This window comes from Mobula birostris, chromosome 5 (genome assembly GCF_030028105.1).
Source record: "Mobula birostris isolate sMobBir1 chromosome 5, sMobBir1.hap1, whole genome shotgun sequence".
Lineage (NCBI taxonomy): Eukaryota > Metazoa > Chordata > Chondrichthyes > Myliobatiformes > Myliobatidae > Mobula > Mobula birostris.
The window spans coordinates 174,035,632-174,058,129 of record NC_092374.1 but is presented as its reverse complement, the minus strand read 5'-3'; the positions used below and the strand labels follow the sequence as shown (position 1 = coordinate 174,058,129).

The 22,498-nt window shown below is 43.6% G+C and overlaps 1 protein-coding gene across 5 annotated transcripts in view; it reads right to left on the bottom strand.

Annotated features, from left to right (window-relative positions):
- atp11a (ATPase phospholipid transporting 11A) overlaps positions 1-22,498 on the bottom strand; it is a 168,993-nt gene that overhangs the window by 110,348 nt on the left and 36,147 nt on the right. For all 5 annotated transcript variants that reach the window (XM_072258911.1, XM_072258912.1, XM_072258913.1 and 2 more), the window contains exons 3-6: positions 5,018-5,107; positions 2,700-2,780; positions 1,472-1,579; positions 1,027-1,155 (exon numbers count right to left, since the gene is read on the bottom strand). In XM_072258911.1, coding sequence (XP_072115012.1) covers positions 1,027-1,155; positions 1,472-1,579; positions 2,700-2,780; positions 5,018-5,107 — 408 coding nt within the window. The remainder of the gene's footprint in view (positions 1-1,026; positions 1,156-1,471; positions 1,580-2,699; positions 2,781-5,017; positions 5,108-22,498) is intronic.

Genomic DNA, 22,498 nt, shown 5'->3' with positions numbered 1-22,498 from the left:
AGTATCCAGCACCTTTCTGAATTAGCTGCTGTAGTGGCATCAGCACTGGAGTTCGAGGTATAGAATATGGCTAGCTCCTTGCACACTTTCCATCTGAGCGGGTTCTAGCAACTTGGCCTCGTAAGAAACAGACAAAACGCTAAAGGAACAGCAAGGTTGCCGCCTGATGCGCCACAAGGCGTGGAGAGGAATAACAACTTTTCTTAAAATCTCCACAGCACACAAATCACATGAAACATGGGGAAAGTAATAATGCACCACAAACTGTGGGGAATGTTGATCGGGAGGTGGCCAAACAGCAGCTTAAAGTAGCAACTCTCATGTCAAGTTGGACGTACCACCTAAAAGCAACATCATTTTCCGGTTCCCCTCCAAGTCTAAAACTATCCCCAACTACTTCTGCAACTACTGATGGAGATGTTTGAGGAGACAACCAACAAAATTGGTGAAGGCAGGGCAATAGATGAGGTGCACATGGACTTTCCCCAAGTCCTTCAACAAGGTCCATACAGTCAGCTGGTTCAGAAGATCAAAGCACATGAGATCCAAGCCATGGTGGCAAACTGAATTGGAAATTGGCATGGTGAAAGGGGGCATAGGGTAGTGGTAAAGATTTTTTTGTTAAATGGAAGTCAATAACCTGTGGTGTGCCACAGAGATTATTTTTGGGACCTTCATTACTTGTCATAAATTTCATTGACTTAGATGAGAATGTAGGTGGTCTGACTATCCACAATAGCCAGTAAGGATGTGAACTTGAATAGGATTCCAGCATTGTGTGTGTAAACCGGTCTTAAAAGGGTCAAACTCAGCTATGAAGCTTCACAAGTTACATGACCTACAAATATATTGCATATAGACTAAGTTTTAAATGGGTTAAATAGCAGTGTGCAAGGCTTTACTTTGTATACAATGGGTCAAGAGAGATGGGCAAGTGGATTCTGTTGAAAGCATGGACTCTTCTTATTGAATGGAAATCATTCAAGTAAGGGCATTCACAGCCAGATGCAATCTTTCAGAATGTACCTTTGTACTTGACTCTCCATCCAAGCTCGCGGTAGTGACAAAACATGTCCCATTGTCACTACTTGACGATAAGAAGACCATGTCACAGGGAAAAGTTTCATTCTCTTTGGTCATCACAATGTCACCGACCTGCGGGTAGATTGAAACCTTTATGAAAAGTGTAACAGATTCTTCCTCTCACCACCTTTCAAATGCCCTTGGCTCACACTCCTTCCTAATCCAAATACTCTCCTCCCTCAGGTCAACATCTCAGCTGATATCCTCATCCCAATCTCAGCCCCTCTACTGTGCCTTAGCCTTGCACTTCAACTCTAACCCACACCAACTCAAACCCCACCCAACTCACAGACAGAGCCCTACCAATCCCCTCTCGGTTCCACCTCGTCCACACTCTGAATCTGCCTCTTCTCCCGTGCTGATCTAGAGATTTCTACCATTTCCATACCTGCAGTTTGCTGCTCTGCGTTTGAACCAGCTTTCCATCCTGGATGATGTGAACAGGACATTTATTCACTGCATTATCTGCTTTATGCCGAAGCCAATCTTCATAACCCTGTCAACGGAGAATGAATGCATTTGATTGGAAGCAAACATTACCATCTCCAATCACTCCAAGTGGAATCCCAATTATAAAGTTGATGACAAAGTCAGAATGCATGTGGCAATGAATTCACAGCTGCCCTGCTTCCAGTTCTCCACATGTTACTTCATAGTTAATATTTACTGAACATTTCAATCTTCATGTCCTCTGCAACTAATTCCAAAGGAAAGGAAATAAAGACGTTGATGCAGAACAAAAATGATATGATTTCAAATACACCCAACTATCAAGACCAAGTAGTTTTGCATTGAGGCAAACCAAAACTATTCCAAAACACCATGGCAAGGCAGCAAAGGTCAAAGGCAACCCACCACCTGCAATGAACCCCAGGATCTGACTGCTCTTCAGGAAACCCATTGCCACCATCTTCAATGATGCACAGAGCCTTTGTGCCTGTTGAGGGGAACCACAAACCATAAACAGCACAGTCAAGCTGTCAATGCATTCTCATGGGAAATGATATCTCATTACACGAGTTTCTACCTGCAAACCACCAGAAGCAACACCATGGGACACCTTTTATTAAATTAAAAGAATATAATGCTTGACACAATTGTGGACATGCATCAAGAGAGATTGGAAAAAGTTGTCTTGTACTCATATTTTACAAAAGTAGCATGGACAAGGAAACTGCAGTACTATTATTCTGTAACCATAAAGGTGGCAATACCTCTCCTCAGGCTGCTACAAAGAAACAGGACAACAAATTCAGCCCTTGGAGTTTGCTCCACTGAAGGAAAAGTCAGGTCAGCCCTGATCGCATCCTGACATTCAATTAAATCTTGATGATCTGTAACTCAACTCCACTGATGAGCCTCGATTCAATAAACATTCATTAAAATTTACCCAATTGACATTGATCACAGTATTAAAAACACATTCATGCCCAGTGTGACCCCACTCTCAGACCACCACCATCTTGCTCCCCATTCCTAGTTCAACCACCATTTCAAAGTAAACATTTCCTTTACTCCATTTCAATGTTAACCCCTTCTGCTTGTGACCTGCCTCCAAGTCAAATAACGGGGGCGAACTGGGGAATTGCAGGAACAGTTTACTGTCCACAGCCCACCTGTTTGATTGCTGTCACCGTGATGACAAAGAACAATGGAAGTCCACTTGTTACCGGACTGGTTGGAGTATCAATGATTAACTGAAAATAAAAGCAAGGTTTTAATCCAATGTAGAAAAAAAAAAGTTGAATTCTAAAGATTTATTGTCTCTTGTTAATTGTAGAGGAAAATACACAAAACTCCACTCAAACATGAAATACGAAATATTTTCTCCTGTATTCATAAATACTCTTAAGTGTTAATGTATTACTTGGCCTCTGAATCACCTGCTCTATCTGCACATTGGCCATAAAACACAGCTAGGTCCTCTGAAACATCAACACCATCCAATTGCTTGTCAATTAAAGAGTTTCCAGCTTTTCTTGCAAAATGCACCAAACTATTCCACATTATGTCCTATCTGCCAAGTTCTTACCATATTGCATTGCATCCTCATCTGTAGTCTCAAAGTTTCATAATAGCAGACAATCTAGGAATATAATATAGCTTAGGGGACCAAGTATTCCCCGCACCTCCTTATCCTGGCTTCTTCCCCTTTCCTTTCCAATCCTGATGAAGGGTCTCAGATCAAAACGTCAACTCTATTTCTTTCCACAGATGATGCCTGATCTGCTGAGTTCCTCCAGCATTGTGTGTTACTCTGGATTTCCAACATCTTCAGAATCTCATGTTTATGACTTGCTGCTCCACTACAAAGTCTCTTCAGGGCATACCTACCCTGAAGTTTAAAATCTCTCTTTGACGCCAGTTCAATGAGGCAGTCTCACTGCTCCATCTCTGGTCTCTGCTGCTCTCCAATTCTTTGACCGCGTGCGCACGTAGACTCACTGCAACAGCGTCTTCCAGCATGTACTCCTTCCACTCCCCCACCTTCATTCCTCCTTCCTGTCCAGTCCTCATGAAGGGTGCAGCCCAGAAACATCAACTCTTTATTCCTGTCCACAGATGCTGCCTGACCACCATTTTGTGTGTTACTCCCCATGCACATCTTGGTTTTACCCTACTGGAGATAATACTGGCCCAAACACTCTTCTCGCAGCTTAACAAGCTTTTATTGTCTCCTTCCCAGTTTTGACAAAGGGCCTTTGACCAAGAGCATTAGTTCCACATATAAAGCCTGACCTGCCAAGTAACTATAACTTTCTGTTTTTGTGTCAGATTTCCAGCATCTGCAGGTTTTCCTTTCAGTTTCGAAGCCTCAGCCCAGGAATTAACGCTATCTTTAATTTACCTGGTCGGCCACGAATAAAAATAACTTTCTCTTTGACTTTGTGTGCATTAAAAAAACATTTATTTTCTATCTCATGCATTTCTTTAAATGTCAGTCATAATAGGCACTGCATCTTCCAAATCAACCCTTTGCATTTAGTTTCCTTCATTTCTATTAAGGGTCATTTCACAGTGAACAACACCACTTCCAAAATCATTGTAACCTTCTTTAGTCGGGTCACTTTTCCTTAAAAGACTTTTGACAAATGTATCATGAATTGAAAATGAAAAACAAACTTCAGATGTTGTAAATTTCATATAAAAATAGAAAATACTTTAAAACACATAGCAAGTCAGGTAAAATTTGTGCCAGATCATCAATTAACCTTTACTGATTGCACAATATCTGATCCAAATCAGCATTTTCCCTCAATAATTCCACAACATATTGATCTAGAAAAGCAACTTGTATACAAGTCAATCACTTTAAGGCAAATATTCTTTCTTCAGTCAGAGGGAGGTTTAAGTCTCCAATCCCACATATCTCTAAATTTACCAACTTGTGCCAACTCAATATTACAACCACAATTTGTTAGCCATATATAAAAAAAAGTTTTCTTCCTTTGACCATTTTAGCTCAACCCAAATTCCTAGTTCTTTGTGAGAATCTGTCAAGCCAACACCACCATTGCACCGATTTCCTCCATTCCCGAGTGCTAAGCCGGCCATTCTTCCCTTCCTTCTGTATTTGTTTATTACAACTTTTATTACATTGCAGACCTAAAGGCAACATTATTTCTGTTTACTTCCATTCATGTAATTTGTAAATGTTCTCACAGTATATGAAAACTCAAATGCACTTAATTATTTTATCATTTTTTCCTGAACATAACCTCTTACCATTTTGTTGCTACTGTCATTTACACATATACTACATTTCCAACATCCCTTTCCCATTTTCCCCCTCTCTCCCCCTCACCCCCTTCCCCAGATTTCCTGTAAGGTTTCCATCCCCTACCAAGCTAACTTAAACCCTCTTCAATATATAAAGTAACTTGCATTGTGCTGAAAAGTAGGAGACATTAGATTTTGAATGAACGATACATACCTGCACGAGAAATATGATTAGAAAATAAAAGTTTGCAATTCTTCTGAACTGTTCAAATAAGTTTTTGGGAATGAAGTTCCAGAAGGTGTACTGTTTAGATAAGGAAAGAAAAAGTGAAAACAGGTGAATTAAAAAGTTACAACAGCATCCAAAGAAATATCAAATATGATTTAAACATTTTTTTCCAATTCAAAACCATTTCTTCCTATTGGAAACAAATGCTAAAATATTTTCTTGCCGTATGATGAACTTCCAAAGAAAACATTAAGAAAGAAAGGATTGTCTGTAGGATTAAACATCTATAAAGTTAACTCAAGTTTTATTTTCCCAATACACCCTGCCCAATCTGCTAGACATTTCCAGTATTCCCCTTTTGGATTCAAGTTCCAGCAACAATTCAGATCTGCATTTCATAGCTTGAACACACTTACTTTTTTTTTGCATTTCAACCCTTCCTTATTAATCTGCTAACTAGGTGGCTCAGTAAACACTGGGATCACCTGAGTAACCATGCTATTGCCTAAACAGATATTCCATTTGACCTATCCATTCATCAACCACTCAAATGCAAAACTAGCATTTTTCAACTTATCTTTCCCAGCTCTGACGAAAGGTCTTCAATCTAAAAAGATATTGCTCTCCACAAATGCTGCCTGATCTGCTGAGTATGTCCAAGATTTTCTGCTTTTATTTCAAACAGAGTTTCGAGCAAACAAATATTGACGGATGTAATGCTTTTCTTTGTCTATTTGACACTACAGACCAACATGATGGGCACACAAATACAAGGATGCATCATGTGATGAGCAAGAGCAAAATGTGGTGCAGTTATTTCAAGGGGCAGGGGCAAAGGTTATAATAGACTGGATGTGGATACCCATTTCAATTCAACTTCTCACTCCCATATATCTGTCTTTGGCCTCCTCTACTAAAATAACGAGACCAAACTCAGGCTGGAGGAGCAACACCTCATATTCTATCTGGGTAGCCTCGAGGCTGACTGATGAACATCAACTTCCCTTCCCTTGATTTCCATTCCCATTCAGAGTACCCTCACCCCTTCTACTCACCTGCCATCACCTCCCCAGTTCCCCTCTTCCTTCCCTTCCTTTCTCCATCATTCTCTCCTATTAGATTCCTTCTTTTTCAGACCTTCACCCCTTCCACCTATCACCTCCCATTTTCTTATGTCATACCCCCTCTCCCACCTATCACCCAGCAGCTTGTACTCCTTACCCTCTCCCCACTTTCTCACTCTGACCCTTTCCATCCTTGTCCCCGGGGGGGGGGGAGGGTCAGCCAAAAACATTAACTATTTATTCTCCTCCTCTATCGACGCTGTCTGACTTGCTGAGTTCCTTGCTGACTTGCTTTGTGTGTTGAAGATATCCAACATCCGCAGAACCACATATTCAAGACTACAAATTCTTCTCCATGGAAGGAAATGAGGCTGACAAGGTATGCAAAGATTAGGAGTTATAATATTGAGCAGTGAGGAACCATTTCTCTTAGCAGAGAACATTAATGAGGTGACACCAGAGAATGTACCCGATGGAAACTGGAGCGACAACAGGTGCAGGTGTAGGCCATTTGGCCCTTCGAGCCAGCACCGCCATTCACTGTGATCATGGCTGATCATCCACTATCAGTATCCAGTTCCTGCCTTATCCCCATAACCTTTCATTCCACTATCTTTAAGAGCTCTATCCAACTCTTTTTTGAAAGCATCCAGAGACTTGGCCTCCACAGCCTTCTGACAAGCTGGAGGAGCTCAATGGGTTGAGCAGCATCTGTGGAACGACAGGATGTAATGGTTTGGGTCAAAACCCTGCATCCACAATTGAATGAAGGGAATTACAGAGGCATGAGAGAGGAGGTTGCCCAGGCGGATTGGATGGGGATACTGGTGGGGATGACGGCAGAGCAGAGATGGCTGAAGTTTCTAGGAATAGTGCACAAGACACAGTGTAGACATGTTCCACTGAGGAAGCAGCTCTCAAGTGCAGGTGTAGGCAATTGTGGTTGACATAGGAAGTTAAGGACTGTATAAAAGCCAAGGAAAGGGCATACAAGGTAGCAAAAGTGGCTGGGCAGATGGATGATTGGGAAGTTTTTAAAATCCAACAAAAGGCAATTAAAGCTATAAGGGAAAATATGAAACATGAGGGCAGACGAACCAACTAAAGCAGAATACTGCAAGTCTTTTCAGTTAAATGAAGAGTAACGGGGGGGGGGGTCAGAGTTGATAATGGACCACTGGAAAATGATGCTGGTGAGGTTGTAATGGGGGACGAAGAAATGGTAGATGAATGTAATGGGTACTTTGCATCTGGCACACTGCTCGTGTCTTCCACAGTGAATACAGAGGTCCGTGAGTGTCAGGGAGCAGGAGTGAGTGCCATTGCTTTTTCAAAGGAAAAAGTGCTAGGCAAACTCAAAGGTCTTAAGGTGGATAGGTCACCTGGGCCAGTTGGACTACATACCAGAGTCCTGAGAGAGATTGCTGAAGAGATAATGGATGCATCGGTCATGATCCTTCAAGATTCACTTGATTCTGGTATGGTCTCTGAGGACTGGAAAATTGCAAATGTCACTCTACTCTTTAAGAAGGGAGGAAGGTGAAAAAAAGGAAATTATAGGCCAGTTAGCCTAACCTCAGAGAGGCAGTGGCTGTCATTTACTTGGATTTTCAGAAGGCGTTTGATAAGGTGCCACACATGAGGCTGCTTAACAAGATAGAATCCTATGGCATTACAGGAAAGATACTGGCATTGATAGTGGAATGGCTGACAGGCAGGAGACAGCGAGTGGGAATAAAAGGGGTTTTTTTCTGGTTGGCTGCCAGTGACTAGTGATGTTTCTCAGGGGTCAGTATTGGGATCACTGCTTTTTACATTGTTTGTCAATGGTTCAGATAATGGAATTGATGGCTTTGTGATAAAGTTTGCAGATGATAGGAAGACAGGTGGAGGGGCAGGTAGGACCAAGAAATTGGAAGAATGGGCAAAGAGGCAGATGGAATACTGTTTTAGGAAATGTATAGTAATGAGTTTTGGTAAAAGGAACAATAGAGCAAACTAATATCTAAATGGGGAGAAGGTTCAAACATCAGAGGTGCAGAGGGACTTGGAAGTCCTTGTGCGAGACTCCCAGAAGGTTAATTTACGTGTGGAATCTGTGGTAAAGGTAAATGCAATGTTGGCATTTATTTCAAGGGGAATAGAATATAAAAGCAAGGGAGGTAATGCTGAGCTTTTATAAGACACTAGTCAGGCTGCACTTGGAGTACCATCAACAGTTTTCAGCCCGGTGGCTGTCTCCATTAACAATAAGTACTCCTGTTTGAGTACTGTTGGTGGTGGTGGTGTGGGGGGGGGGGGGGGGGGGGAGGGTGGATGGCCTACCTGGGGGAAGCAACAGTGGCCATGCCTCTGGCACAGAGTCTGGCCTTGAGGCTCAGAAGGGTAGGGAGAGGAAGAGGATGGCAGCAGTGATAGGGGACTCTATAGTTAGGGGTCAGACTGGTGATTCTGTGGACTCAGGAAAGAAACTCGAATGGTAGTTTGCCTCCCAAGTACCAGGGTCCGGGATGTTTCAGATCGTGTCCACAATATCCTGAAGTGGGAGGTAGGATAGCCAGAGGTCGTGGTACATATTAGTACCAACGACAAAGGTAGGAAAAGGGAGGAGGTCCTGAAAACAGACTACAGGGAGTTAGGAAGGAAGTTGAGAAGCAGGACCTCAAAGGTAGTAATCTCGGGATTACTGCCTGTGCCACACAACAGTGAGAATAGGAATAGAATGAGGTGGAGGATAAATGCGTGGTTGAGGGATTGGAGCAGGGGGCAGGGACTCAGATTCCTGGATCATTGGGACCTTTTCTGGGGCAGATGTGACCTGTACAAAAAGGACGGGTTACACTTGAATCCTGAGGTACCAATATCCTGGCAGGGAGTTTTGCTAACACTATTGGGGAGAATTTAAACTAGGATTGCTGGGGGGTGGGAACTGAACTGAAGAGACTGAGGAAGAGGCGGTTGGCTCACAAATAAAGAAAGCTTGGAGAAGTGCAAGAGAGAGGATAGGCAGGTGACAGAGAAGGGATACACTCAAATCGATGGCTTGAGATGTGTCTATTTAATGCAAGGAGTATTATGAACAAAGCAGATGAGCTTAGAGCATGGATCAGTACTTGGAGCTGTGATGTTGTAGCCATTACAGACTTGGAAGGTTCAGGGGCAGGACTGGTTACTTCCAGTGCCAGGCTTTAGATGTTTCAGAAAGGACAGGGAGGGAGGCAAAAGAGGTAGGGGTGTGGCACTGTTGATCAGAGATAATGTCACAGCTGCAGAACAGGAGGAAGTTGTGGAGAGATTGTCTACTGAGTCACTGTGGGTGGAAGTTAGGAACAGGAAGGGGTCAATAACTCTACTGGGTGTTTTTTTCTCTTTTATAGACCACCCAATAGTAACAGGGACATTGAGGAGCAGATAGGGAAACAGATTCTGGAAAAAGGAGTAATAATAACAGGGTTGTTGTGGTGGGAGATTTTAATTTGCCAAATATCGATTGGCATCTCCCTAGAGCAAGGGGTTTAGATGGGGTGGCGTTTGATAGGTGTGTTCAGGAAGGTTTCTTGACACAATATGTAGATAAACCTACAAGGAGAGAGGCTATACTTGATCTGGTGTTGGGAAATAGAAACATAGAAAATAGGTGCAGGAGTAGGCCATTCGGCCCTTTGAGCCTGCACTGCTGAACCTGGTCAGGTGTCAGATCTCTCAGTGGGAAAGCATTTTGGAGATAGTGATCACAATTCTATCTCCTTTACCATAGCATTGGAGAGGGATAGGAACAGACAAGTTAGGAAAACACTTAATTGGAGTAAGGGGAAATATGAGGCTATCAGGCAGGAACTTGGAAGCACAAATTGGAAACAGATGTTCTCAGGGAAACGTACAGAAGAAATGTGGCAAATGTTCAGGGAATATTGGCGTGGAGTTCTGCATAGGTACGTTCCAATGAGACAGGGAAACGATGGGTGGGTACAGGAACCGTGGTGTACAAAGGCTGTTGTAAATCTAGTCAAGAAGAAGAGCGTATGAAAGGTTCAAAAAAAAAAACAAACTAGGTAATGATAGAGATCTAGAAGATTATAAGGCTAGCAGGAAGGAGATTAAGAATGAAATTAGGAGAGCCAGAAGGGGCCGTGAGAAGGCCTTGGTGGACAGGATTAAGGAAAACCTCAAGGCATTCTATAAGTATGTGAAGAGCAAGAGGATAAGACGTGAGAGAATAGGACCAATCAAATGTGACAGTGGAAAAGTGTGTATGGAACTGGAGGAGATAGCAGAGGTACTTAATAAATACTTTGCTTCAGTATTCACTGCAGAAAAGGATTTTGGTGATTGTAGGGATGACTTACAGCGGACTGAAAAGATTGAGCTTGTAGGTGTTAAGGAAGTGGATGTGCTAGAGCTTTTAGAAAGCATCAAGTTGGATAAGTCACTGGGACCAGACGAGATGTACCCCAGGGTACCGTGGGAGGCGAGGGAGGAGGAGATTGCAGAGCCTCTGGCAATGATCTTTACATCATCAGTGGGGATGGGAGAGGTTCCAGAGGATTGAAGGGTTGCGGATGTTGTTCCCTTATACAAGAAAGGGAGTAGAGATAGCCCAAGAAATTATAGACCAGTGAGTCTTACTTCGGTGGTTGGTAAGTTGATGGAGAAGATCTTGAGAGGCAGGATTTGTGAACATTTGGAGAGGCATAATATGATTAGGAATAGTCAGCATGGCTTTGTCAAAGGCAGGTCATGATTGAATTTTTTGAGGATGTGACTAAACACGTTGATGAAGGTAGAGAAGTAGACGTAGTGCATATGGATTTCAGCAAGGCATTTGATAAGGTACCCCATGCAAGGCTTATTGAGAAAGTAAGAAGACATGGGATCCAATGGGACCTTGCTTTGTGGATGCAGAACTAGCTTGCCCCCAGAAGGCAAAGAATGGTTGTAGACGGGTCATATTCTGCATGGAGGTCAGTGACCAGTGGTGCGCCTCAGGGATCTGTTCTGGGACCCCTACTCGTCGTGATTTTTATAAGTGACCTGGATGAGGAAGTGGAATGATAGGTTAGTAAATTTGTTGATGATACAGCAAACTTGGGGGCGTTGTGGATAGTGTGGCGGGCTGTCAGAGGTTACAGCGGGACATTGATAAGATGTAAAACTGGGCTGAGGAGCGGCAGATGGTGTTCAACCTAGATAAGTGTGAGGTAGTTCATTTTGGTAGGTCAAATATGATGACAGAATAAGTATTAATGGTAAGACTCTTGGCAGTGTGGAGGATCAGAGGGATCTTGGGGTCCGAGTCCATAGGACACTCAAAGCCTATTGTTTTTTTAAACACGGATCACATCACGCAGCATCCACACAAACGAGATTTCAGAAGTTTGGGGGGGGGGTGGCCAGAGAGCATCTTTCCCTAGACCAGGGGTGGCCAACCTTTTACATTCCATGCATCAATTTTTTCACGCACGAGTTCAGATGCGCCATACAACTCTCGTACCCCCATTCAATTCTTGTAAAAATGTTAATAGACATATTTAGCATTTTTGCATGATATAGATTTAATATAAAAACAAGATAAACATTACTTATGTTAATGAGACTGTTAACATATATATTTTCTTCTTTTGATTTCTTCTTTTTCCTTAATCACATATTCTCTCCATAACTCAGACCCAAGCACTAGCCCCAGTTTTCCTTCTATTTCAGTCTGGTGTTGTGTTTTATAGTCTATTAAGATCATGTCTTCTATTATGTGACAGCGTTGTCACAAACAATGCAGAACTGTTTTCCTGACAGACCCACTATAAATAAGAGCTCACTTTCCCACTGTTCATTGAATTCACACCTGCTATCACTTTCTGCTTTTCTTTTGTTCATTTTCTTTTGCACTGTGATGGGTAACTGAATGTAAAAACAAGGCTTAATTATCGCAAAAGTACAAAACTGCACGTGTTCACAAAGGACGAACAAAGCACAACTCCGTAGCGCACGAGTGTCAATTGTAAACTGACTGGCAAAAACCTGCGACGCACTGCTGGTGCAGACACCTGGCACCTCAGGATCAAACAAGTATCGAACGTGTATTGAACAGTTATGGAATGACTGCAGAACAAAAGTCCTTCTTTCCTCGTTTGACTCATTGAAGAGTTTGTTTTGAAATTGAAAACAGATTAATGTGAAAGAAGATAACATTCACTAAAAGATGTGCACAAAATAATAAAATCGCTAAAAATAATTGCTAAGTTTTAGATTTATTCTCAGTAAAACCCATTTCTAGCTCTAAGCTACTTGAATTCCTGTTACAGATTTTTTTTTCTACAAATCGGTTTTTGGTTAATACTTTTTGCATGAGTAGGCTTACTTTTTTTTATTATCATCACTGGGGTGCAATGCGCCATAGTTTGACCATCCCTGCCCTACACTAACGCAGCCCACCGAATCTGGGGTTACACATGTAATTGTTCACCAAGTCTTTCACTGGTTACAGCTGCATCAGTATTTTTCTGGAAATCTCTTAGTTTCAATGGTGGGTATCATGTTACTTTAATCGGTCTACTTAGTTGGTTAAATATTATCTGTTGGAATTTCAAGGGAATCAGTGGTCTAGTACAAGACCAGGCCACCTTCCCGCACCCACTCTCTTCACTGCTCTTTCCTCTTTAGGTCTCTCAAGCTTCCATTCTTGCAACACTTAATAAAACAATCATCAGCAAGAAGGTTTATGCCTTATTCTTAACTTCTGAAGAACTTTTGGACTGCAAAAGCAGCAGGGTTCAACACTTAAAAATAGTTGCATTAGCCAGAACTTTCACTCAGTGGAGTGGCCACTTTATTAGGTACACCTGGTCTTTAATGCAAATTTCTAATGTGACAGTAACTCAATGTATAAAAACGTGAAGACATTGGTCAAGACGTTCAATTGATGTTCCGACCCAACATCAGAATGGGGAGGAAATGTGATCTAAGTGACTTGGACCACACAATGATTGTTGGTACCAGACGGTGAGGTTTAAGCATCTTAGAAACTGTTGATCTCCTGGGATTTTAAATAGTCACTAAAATTTACAAAGAATGGTGTTAAAAATTTAAAACATCTCATGATTGGCAACTCTGTAGATGCAAATTCCTCATCAGTGAGAGAGGTCAGAGGAGAACAACCAGACTGGTTCAAGCTGACAGTAACTCAAATAACCAAACTGTACATTACAACAATGCTGTGCAGAAGAGTGTCTCTGAATGCGTGGCACATTGAACCTTGAAATCAATGGACAACAGCAGCAGAAAATCATGAACACAAACTCAGTGGCAACTTTATTAACTACAGGAGGTACCTAATAAAAAGTGGCTACTAAGTATGGAGCAAACAGCCAGAATCTTTCTCCCAGGGTAGAAATTTTAAATATTAGAGAACATATTTCATGTGGGGGGGGGGGTAGTTTAAAGGGGATTGTTTGAGGCATAGAGAATGGTGGAAGCAGATTGATAGTGTTGTTTAAGATGCTTTTAGATAGACACACATGTAAAGAATGGAGAGATGTGGATCATGTGCAGGCAGACGAGATTTAATTTGATTTGCATTGTGATCACTCCATGTCATTCTGTTCCATGTTGGAGCCTCATCAAGTCAAATTGACGAAAGCAAGGTTGCTGAAAACACCAGCAGCCAGAGTTAGGGGGTGGCAAAGAGAAGTACAAATAGATTATGAGTAATAAAGAGGGAAAGTTAGGATCTTCCTATGGGCACATGGATAGTACTCACTCAGTGATAATGGTTCTGGTAGGTTGAGCCCCTCACCCAATACTAAAGTTATATTTAATACATCTGTTAATGCAACATTTCCCACATTTCCTATGTATTAGAATTTACACAAGTCATCTTAAGCAAGTCTTAGATGCTAAGCACAAGAGTTTGTGCAGATGCTGGAAATCCAGAGCAACTTAAAATGCTAGAGGAACACAGCAAGTCAAGCAGCATCTATGGAGAGGAATAAATCGTCGACATTTTGGGACGGAACCCTTCATCAGGACTCAGATGTCATTTGACATCATTGTGATGCTTGGTGGCCTCTAAACGCCAGAATATTATGCATAAGATACTTCTGTTCCCATTTAAAGATGGCCTTCCCTTCTCTAGAATTAGACCAGCCCTGATCTAAAGGAAGAAGTTCAGTTAACAATTCAACTCTGGTTGATTGGAATGCTGTAAATGAAATGCGAGTTATGATATGACTATTAACTGATCAGGTACTTTGCCCACCAGTGTAATTGCACACTTCCTCAGTGTTTCCTGCCAATGCAGGAATTTGATTATGCTGAACGCCTCCAGTAGAATACCTTCTCCTCAAAGACCTCCTCCAGCATGTCAACTGGGTTCTGACTCAAACAGTTTTGCTTTTGAAAAAGAAGTCAATTTACAACTACATGTAACCATATTAAGGACCAATAACCCAGAGGACTGGATTCATCCAGAGAAAAGAATTCAAATATATTCATGCAACCACTGGAATTTAAATGAAACTGAATACAGTCGCAACAAAAATACTGGAAGAACACAGCCAGTCAAGAAGCATTTGTCTTAAAAGAAAATGGTAGCATAGTGACATTCACAGCACGCTGGAGGAACTCAGCAGGTTGGGCAGCACCAGTGGAAACCATGAGTCAATGTTTTGGGCCGGAACCCCTCGTCAGGAGATGACCCCAACAGACTCACAAGTGAAGTGTTGCCTCACCTGGAAGGACTGTTTGGGGCCCTGAATGGTGGCAAGAGAGGAGGTGTAGGGACAGGTGTAGCACTTAACGCTTACAGGGATAAGTGACGGGTGGGAGATCCGTGGGGATGGATGTGTGGATAAGGGAGTCGCGGAGAGACCAATCCCTGCGGAAAGCGGAGTGGAGAGGGAAAGATATGCTTAGTGGTGGGGTCCTGTTGAAGGTGGCGGAAGTTGCGGAGGATAATGTGCTGGATCTGGAGGCTGGTGGGGTGGTGGGTGAGGACAAGGGAAACTCTGTCCCTGTTGTGGTGGTGGGAGGATGGGGTGAGGGCTGAAGTGCGGGAAATGGAGGAGATGCGGGTGAGGGCATCATTGATGACGGTAGAAGGGAAACCACAATCCTTAAAGAAAGAGGACATTTGAGATGTCCTGGAACGGAAAGTCTCATCCTGGGAGCAGATGCGGCAGAGACGGAGGAACTGGGAATAGGGAATGGCATTTTTGCATGTGGCAGGGTGGGAAGAGGTATAGTTGAGGTAGTTATGAGAGTCAGTGGGCTTGTAGAAGATGTCAGTGGACAGTCTGTCTCCAGAGATGGAGACCGAGAGATCGAGAAAGGGGAGAGAAGTGTCCGAGATGGACCAAGTGAATTTGAGGGCTGGGTGGAAGTTTGAAGTAAAGTTGATGAAATTGACGAGCTCAGCATGGGTGCAGGAAGCAGCACCAATGTAGTCGTCAATGTACCGAAGGAAAAGTTGGGGAGCAGTACCAGAATAGGTTTGGAGCACAGACTGTTCCACATAACCAACGAAGAGGCAGGCATAGCTGGGGCCCATGCGAGTTCCCATAGCTACACCCTTGGTCTGAAGAAAGTGGGAAGAGCCAAAAGAGAAGTTATTAAGTTACTTTTTTAAAAACACAACAACAGGAATTCTGCAGATGCTGGAAATTCAAGCAACACACATCAAAGTTGCTGGTGAATGCAGCAGGCCAGGCAGCATCTCTAGGAAGAGGTACAGTCCTGACAAAGGGTCTCGGCCTGAAACGTCGACTGTACCTCTTCCTAGAGATGCTGTCTGGCCTGCTGCGTTCACCAGCAAATTTGACGTGTGTTGCAGTTACTAAGTTATCCTCACCAGTTCTCCACCACCACTACCCTCCTCCGGATGGCGGAACTGGTTCTCACACTTAATAACTTCTTTTTCGGCTCTTCCACTTTCTTCAGACTAAGAGTATAGTTATGGAAACTCGCATGGGCCCCAGCTATGCCTGCCTCTTCGTTGTGAGTCTGTTGGGGTCATCTATTGCATTCGGTGCTCCCGGTGCGGCCTCCTCTACATCAGTGAAACCCGACGTAGATTGGGGGACCGCTTCGTCGAGCACCTCCGCTCCGTCCGCCACAACAGACAGGATCTCCCAGTAGCCACCCACTTCAACTCTGCTTCCCACTCCCATTCAGATATGTCCATACATGGCCTCCTCTACTGCCATGATGAGGCTAGACTCAGGTTGGAGGAGCAACACCTCATATACCATCTAGGTAGTCTCCAGCCCTTTGGTATGAACATAGAATTCTCCAACTTCCGGTAATTCCCACCCCCTCCCTTCCCCTATCCCTATGTCACTCTGCCCCCCCCCCAGCTGCCTATCACCTCCCTCATGGTTCTGCCTCCTTCTACTACCCATTGTTTTCCTGCCTATCACCTCCCTGCTTCCCCTCCCCCACCCCTTTGTCTTTCAAATTACTGTTTTTCAACTGAACCTACCAGCCTTCTCTTTCCAACCCTCCCCCACCTTCTTTATAGGGCCTCTGCCCCTTCCCTTTTCAGTCCTGATGAAGGGTTCCCACCCGAAACATTGACTCATCGTTCCCACTGATGCTGCCTGACCTGCTGAGTTCCTCCAGCGTGTTGTGAATGTTGCTTTGATCGCAGCATCTGCAGAGTATTTTGTGTTTATGGTAGCATAGTGGTTAGCACAACGACCCGGGTTCAGTTTACATTGCTGCTATAAGGAGCTTGTACGTTCGCCTGTGATCACATGGGTTTCCCCTCACAGTCCAAACACGTACCAATTGGTAGATTAATCAGTCACTGTATGATTAGGCTAGGATTAAATCAGGGGATTGTTGGGTAGGGTAGTTTGAAGGGGCAGTGGAGAATGGGAGAATGGGAGGATGGGAGATGGGGGGGGTAGAGGGATGAAGAGAGAGTAAGTGAGTTAATATTTTTCAGCTCCATGACCCGTCTGCCCTCAGAACTGGGAGAAGAGGGTGACACAAGAGACGAAAGGTGAGGGAAATCTGAAGCAACATACAAAACACTTAACAGATCAGACAGCACCTACAAGGGAAATGTGCAGTTGTTGTTTCAGGTCGAGACCCTACATCAGGTTAGAGAGTAGACGGCCAAGTTTCCAAAGCAGAGCTGGGGAGGTGGGTGGCGCAAGACAAACAACAAGAAGTACTGACCTTTAATGAGGCATTTTCAGGAAATTCCAAAAAGAGACAAAAGGACAACAAAAGGGGAATGATGAGGGATGTTCAGCAGAAATTGGGAAATTAGATGTTTATTTCAAAACGCAACAAATTTGTAAAAAAAACTAGTTCAAGAACACCCTCCAGGGGAAGAAATGTGACATCATTATCAAACCATCTACACAAAAGTCAAAACCGCATCACTATGGTTTACTCTTAAAATGCCTTCTGAAACAGCTCAACAAACCATAGTTAAACAGAATCAGGTTTAGTACCACTGACATACATCATCAAATTTGTTGTTACGTAACAGCGGTGTATTGCAATATATAACAATAAAAACTAACAACAAAAAAATGAATCTATATGGGCAAGTCAGCATCAGGGAACCAAATTTGGACATGGCAAAAAAACATTTCCAGCCAGTCAGCCTTGTAAATTCCTCCTAGCAAACATCTGTGGATACGTTTCTAAATTGGAAACACTCATTCAAACAACTTTGCAATTAACTTTACAGAATCATATTTAAGACAACGTGCCAGGCAACTCCATGTACATTCTGTCCCATCTGGTATTGGGGTGGCGGGGGGGTGAACAGGACAGGGAATGGGTGTCACAGAGATTATTCAACTACATGCCATTAGCTCTGGAATTCCAAACATTTTAATCCAATCACCTCAAGTCTCCCAACGTCAAAGACAGCACTGATAAGGATGACTCGTTGAGTGCAGCTCTGATGGGAATATTTAGTGACTCACATTCAAGACTACTACAGCCGAAATCCACAGGAACAGCCATGGGTACTTCAGTAAGCAACAATGTTCCAACAGATTTCAAAAATCTATCGATACTCAAAAATTGGTGGATCCCAGTCTGCAGACTTGGGTCACAAGTGCAGTTTCCCTTCATGAAAAACGTAGCACAGAAGGTATGCTGGGCTGCAAGCAAGATTGAAATACAGGGGCTTCATACCCCCACTCCCAAATAAATATCCTATTGGCAATTGTGTAGTCTCTGGAAAATAAAACTTAAGACTTCAGAGCAAGGTGCTATACTAGAGGGACATCCAAGACTGCTGTGTACTTTGCTTCACAGAAACATGGCAACCTCCAGCATTTCAGATGCAGCACTACAGCTCAATGGCTTCACCATTCACCGTAAAGGCAGGACAACTCAGTCTTTTAAAGGCAGACAGGTGGAGTATGCTTTATAATTAACTTAGCACCGATGTGGTGGTTTTGTCTCAGTCCTGCTCACCCGAACTGGAACATCTAGCAGTCCTTTTTACCTGCCGTGGGAGTTTTCCCACCATCATCCTGGTAGTGGTGTACATTCCACCCCGGCACGCTCTGGACGAGCTGAGCAACCTAATCAGCAGGTACAAAGCAATGTACCCTGATGCCTTCCCCATCACTGTGGGGGACTTCCACAGGCCAGCCTGAAGAAATCTCTGAATGACAACCACCAACATATCACCTGTGGAACCAGAGGAGCCCACACACTGGGCCATCGTTATCCGGCCATCAAGAATGCTTACCACGTCATCACGTCACACTTTGGAAAGTCCGATCACCTGGCGGTACTTCTACTCCCAGCATACAGGCAGGGACTGAAGACCACAGTACCAGTGGTGAGGACCAAAGGATGGTCAAAGAAGGCAGAGGAACACTCACAGACCTGTATTGAGTCAGTGGACTGGACAATATTCAGAGATTCGTCTTCAAGTCTGAATGAATTTGCTACAGTTGTCACCAACCTAATCAAAACCTGTGTGGATGAGTGTCTGCCTTCAAGAACATACTGGAGACATGCCCAAATCAAAACAATGGATGAACCAGGAGATTCGTAGTCTGCTGAGGGCTAGATCTGTGGTATTCAAGACCGGTGATCCAGAACTATACAAGTCCAGATAAGAATGAAAAAAACAATTCTGATTGAGGCCAGACAGAATCAGATGCATGTCACCCCTGGCAAGGTTTGCAGCCCATTACTTTCCTACAAAGAAAATGGACTATTGTGAATGGTAGCGATGCTTCACTCCCAGATGAGCTCAGTTCTTTTATTTGAAATAAAAATACTTCTATGCAAATCCCTGCAGCATTCAGTGATCCTGTGATCTGTGTCTCAGATACCGACGTCAGAATGTCTTTCAAGAAGGTGAACCCTCACAATGCATCAGGTCCTGACTATGTACCTGGTAGGGATCTGAAGACTTGTGCCAACCAACTATCGGGAGTGTTCCAGGACATCTTCAATATCTCCCTCGTGCAGTCAGAGGCTCTCACCTGCTTCAAAAGGCAAACAATCATTCCAGTGTCCAGGAAGAGCTGAGCAGCCTGTCTCAATGGCTATTGTCCAGTAGCACTCACATCTACTGTGATTAAGTACTTTGAGAGGTGGGTTATAGCTAGAATCAACTCCTGCCCAAGGACACTGCAGTTTGCTGATATCAGTGGATGCCATCTCACTGACTCCACTCAGCCTTGGATTACCTGGACAATGGTAATACTTGGCAGAATGGCATTTTACAGTTCAGCGTTGAACACAATCATACTCTCAGTTCCAGTCAAAAAGCTCCCAAACATCGGCCTCTGCATCTCCTCCTGCAACTAGATCCTCGACTTCCTCACTGGGAGATCAGTCTGTGCGGATCAGAGATAACATCTTCTCGCTGACAATCAACACTGGCATACCTCAAGGATGCTTGCTTAGCCCGCTGTCCCACTCCCTCTCTATACCCACAACCATGTAGCTAGTTACAGCTTAGATACTATCTATAAATTTGCCAACAACACAACTATTGTTGGCAGAAGTTCAGACGGCAATGAGCAGGCGTCCCGGAGCGAGATAGTTCAGCCGTCTCTGTGGTGTCACTGCAACAGCCTTGAACTCAACTTCAGGAAGACCAAAACAATTGATTGTGGACTTCAGGAAGGACAAGTTAGGGGAACACACACCAGTCCTCATTGAGGGATCAGAAGGGGAAAGGGTGAGTAGCTTCGAGTTCTCAGGTGTCAACTTCTCCAAGGATCTATCGTGAGCCCAACATAGGAATGATAGATAGATAGAGAGATATACTTTGTTGATCCCAAGGGAAATTGGGTTTTGTTACAGCTGTACCAACCAAGAATAGAGCATAACTATAGCAATACAAAAACCACAAACAATCAGACAACAATATGCAAACAATGCAATATGCAAACAATGCAATAACAAAGGAGGCACAACAGTGGGTATATTTCATTAGGAGCTTGAGGAGAATTGGTATGTCACCAAAGACACTCAAATTTCTACAGGTGTCTGCAGAGCACTCTAACTGGTTGCAACACCATCTTGTATGGAGGTGTCACAGCACAGAATACAGGATTGGAAACCCTGCAAAGAGTTGCAAACTCAGCTAGCACGATCGTAGGAACTACCTTCCTCAACACTGAAGGCACCTTCAAAAGGTGATGCCTCAAAAAAGGAAACAACCATCATTAAGGACCCCATCATTTCAGACATGCCCTCTACTCATTGCTACCTTCAGGGTGGTGGTACAGGAGCCTGCAGGCACACAGTCAAGAGATTCAGGAACAGCTTCTTCCCCTCCGTCTTCAGATCTCTGAATGAACAATGAGCTCCATGAACACTTCCAATACATTTCCCCCTCTTCTTGCAGGAGTTATTTTTTAATATTTTTTTTAATATCTACTTCTTGTAATTTATAGTTTTTATTACTGTATTCTAACATACTGCTGCTGCAAAACAAATTTCATGACACCTGCCTGTGATATGAAACCCGATTCCGACATCATCAGGTTAAACAATCAGCAAAGAATACATCGCCTGACCACCTCCCTACCATCCTCCTTACCAGTGAGTTAATACTCCATGTTGAATACGTGGAAGCACAGACTGCCCAAAAAGAAATACAATGTCTATCACTAAGAATAATGTAGCAGGACCACCATCTATAGAGTTAGTAGACTTGAATGACAGCTGCCAGATTGAGTGCATGTCAGCAATATTGGGGTTAGAATTGACCAAATAAAAACCTCAACTGTCACATAAAAATTGTCCAGTTCACTGATGCTACGGTGACTGGCCTGGCTTCTGATGTCCCAAGGGCTTTCTATAATCTGTTATGTGTAAATCAGGAGCACAATAGACTACTCGCTGTTTGCGTGGGTGAGTGCAGTTCCAAAAACAGTCAAATCTCTTAACACAACACAGGAAGGAGGAATCCGCTTGATTACTGTCAATGGTAGGTGGTGATCAGGAAATGTGTTCCTTGCTGATGGTTTCATTTGATGTTGAGAGATTTCTAGGATTTGGAGTCAATGTTCAGAATTTCAAAGCCAGCTTTCTAAAAACTCATCTCCTCCACCAGCAGCACAGTGATTTAGTGTGCACATCTACAGACTCACCTGTAACACTCAGACCACAATCACTTCCACCAAGAGCAGGCGCTGGAAATGCAGAGAAACCGCAGTATCTGCAACCTCCACTTCAGGTCACATACCACTGACTTGGAAATATCAGCACACCTTCATTGTCAAGGATTCTAAATCCTGGTATCCCCATCAAACACAATGAGGGAGATATCTGTGCTAACCGCCTGGCAGCCGCTTACTCTAATCCGGGGGGGTCCCTCACCTTTATCATGCCGGGGACCAAAAGCTATCAAGCAATGGGGTCTGTGGGCCCCAGGTTGGGACCTCCCTGCATCCTACCCAACCCATTTTGTTCTGCCCTCACATTCCCATCAATCTCACCAGACCCCCCTCCCCCACCTACCTACTGCCACTCATCTGCACACTTGGGGCAAATTACTGGTAACCCTACTAACCCACACTTTTTGGAATATGGGAGACAGCCCATGCGGCCACAGAGAGAACGTGCAAACTCTAAATGGACAGCGGAAGTCAGGACGGAATCCAGGTCACTGAAGCCACATGGCTTCACAAGCTGGACCATTCTTTCTGATGAAGGTACTCCCACAAAAGTGTTGGGATGGAGTTTCATGGTCAAGAACTAGCCACGATCCAACTCACATTGGTGTGCAACTTGGAAGATAAACCTACAGGTGGAGGTGTTTCCTTGTGTCTGCAGCCCTTCTTGTTGGTGGCAGAGTCATGCATCTGGGAGGTCCTGTCAGAGGAACTGCAATGCATTTTACAGGTGGAACACACTGCGTCCGCTGTGTGACAGTAGCAATGTGAATCTAAGTTCGGTGTGG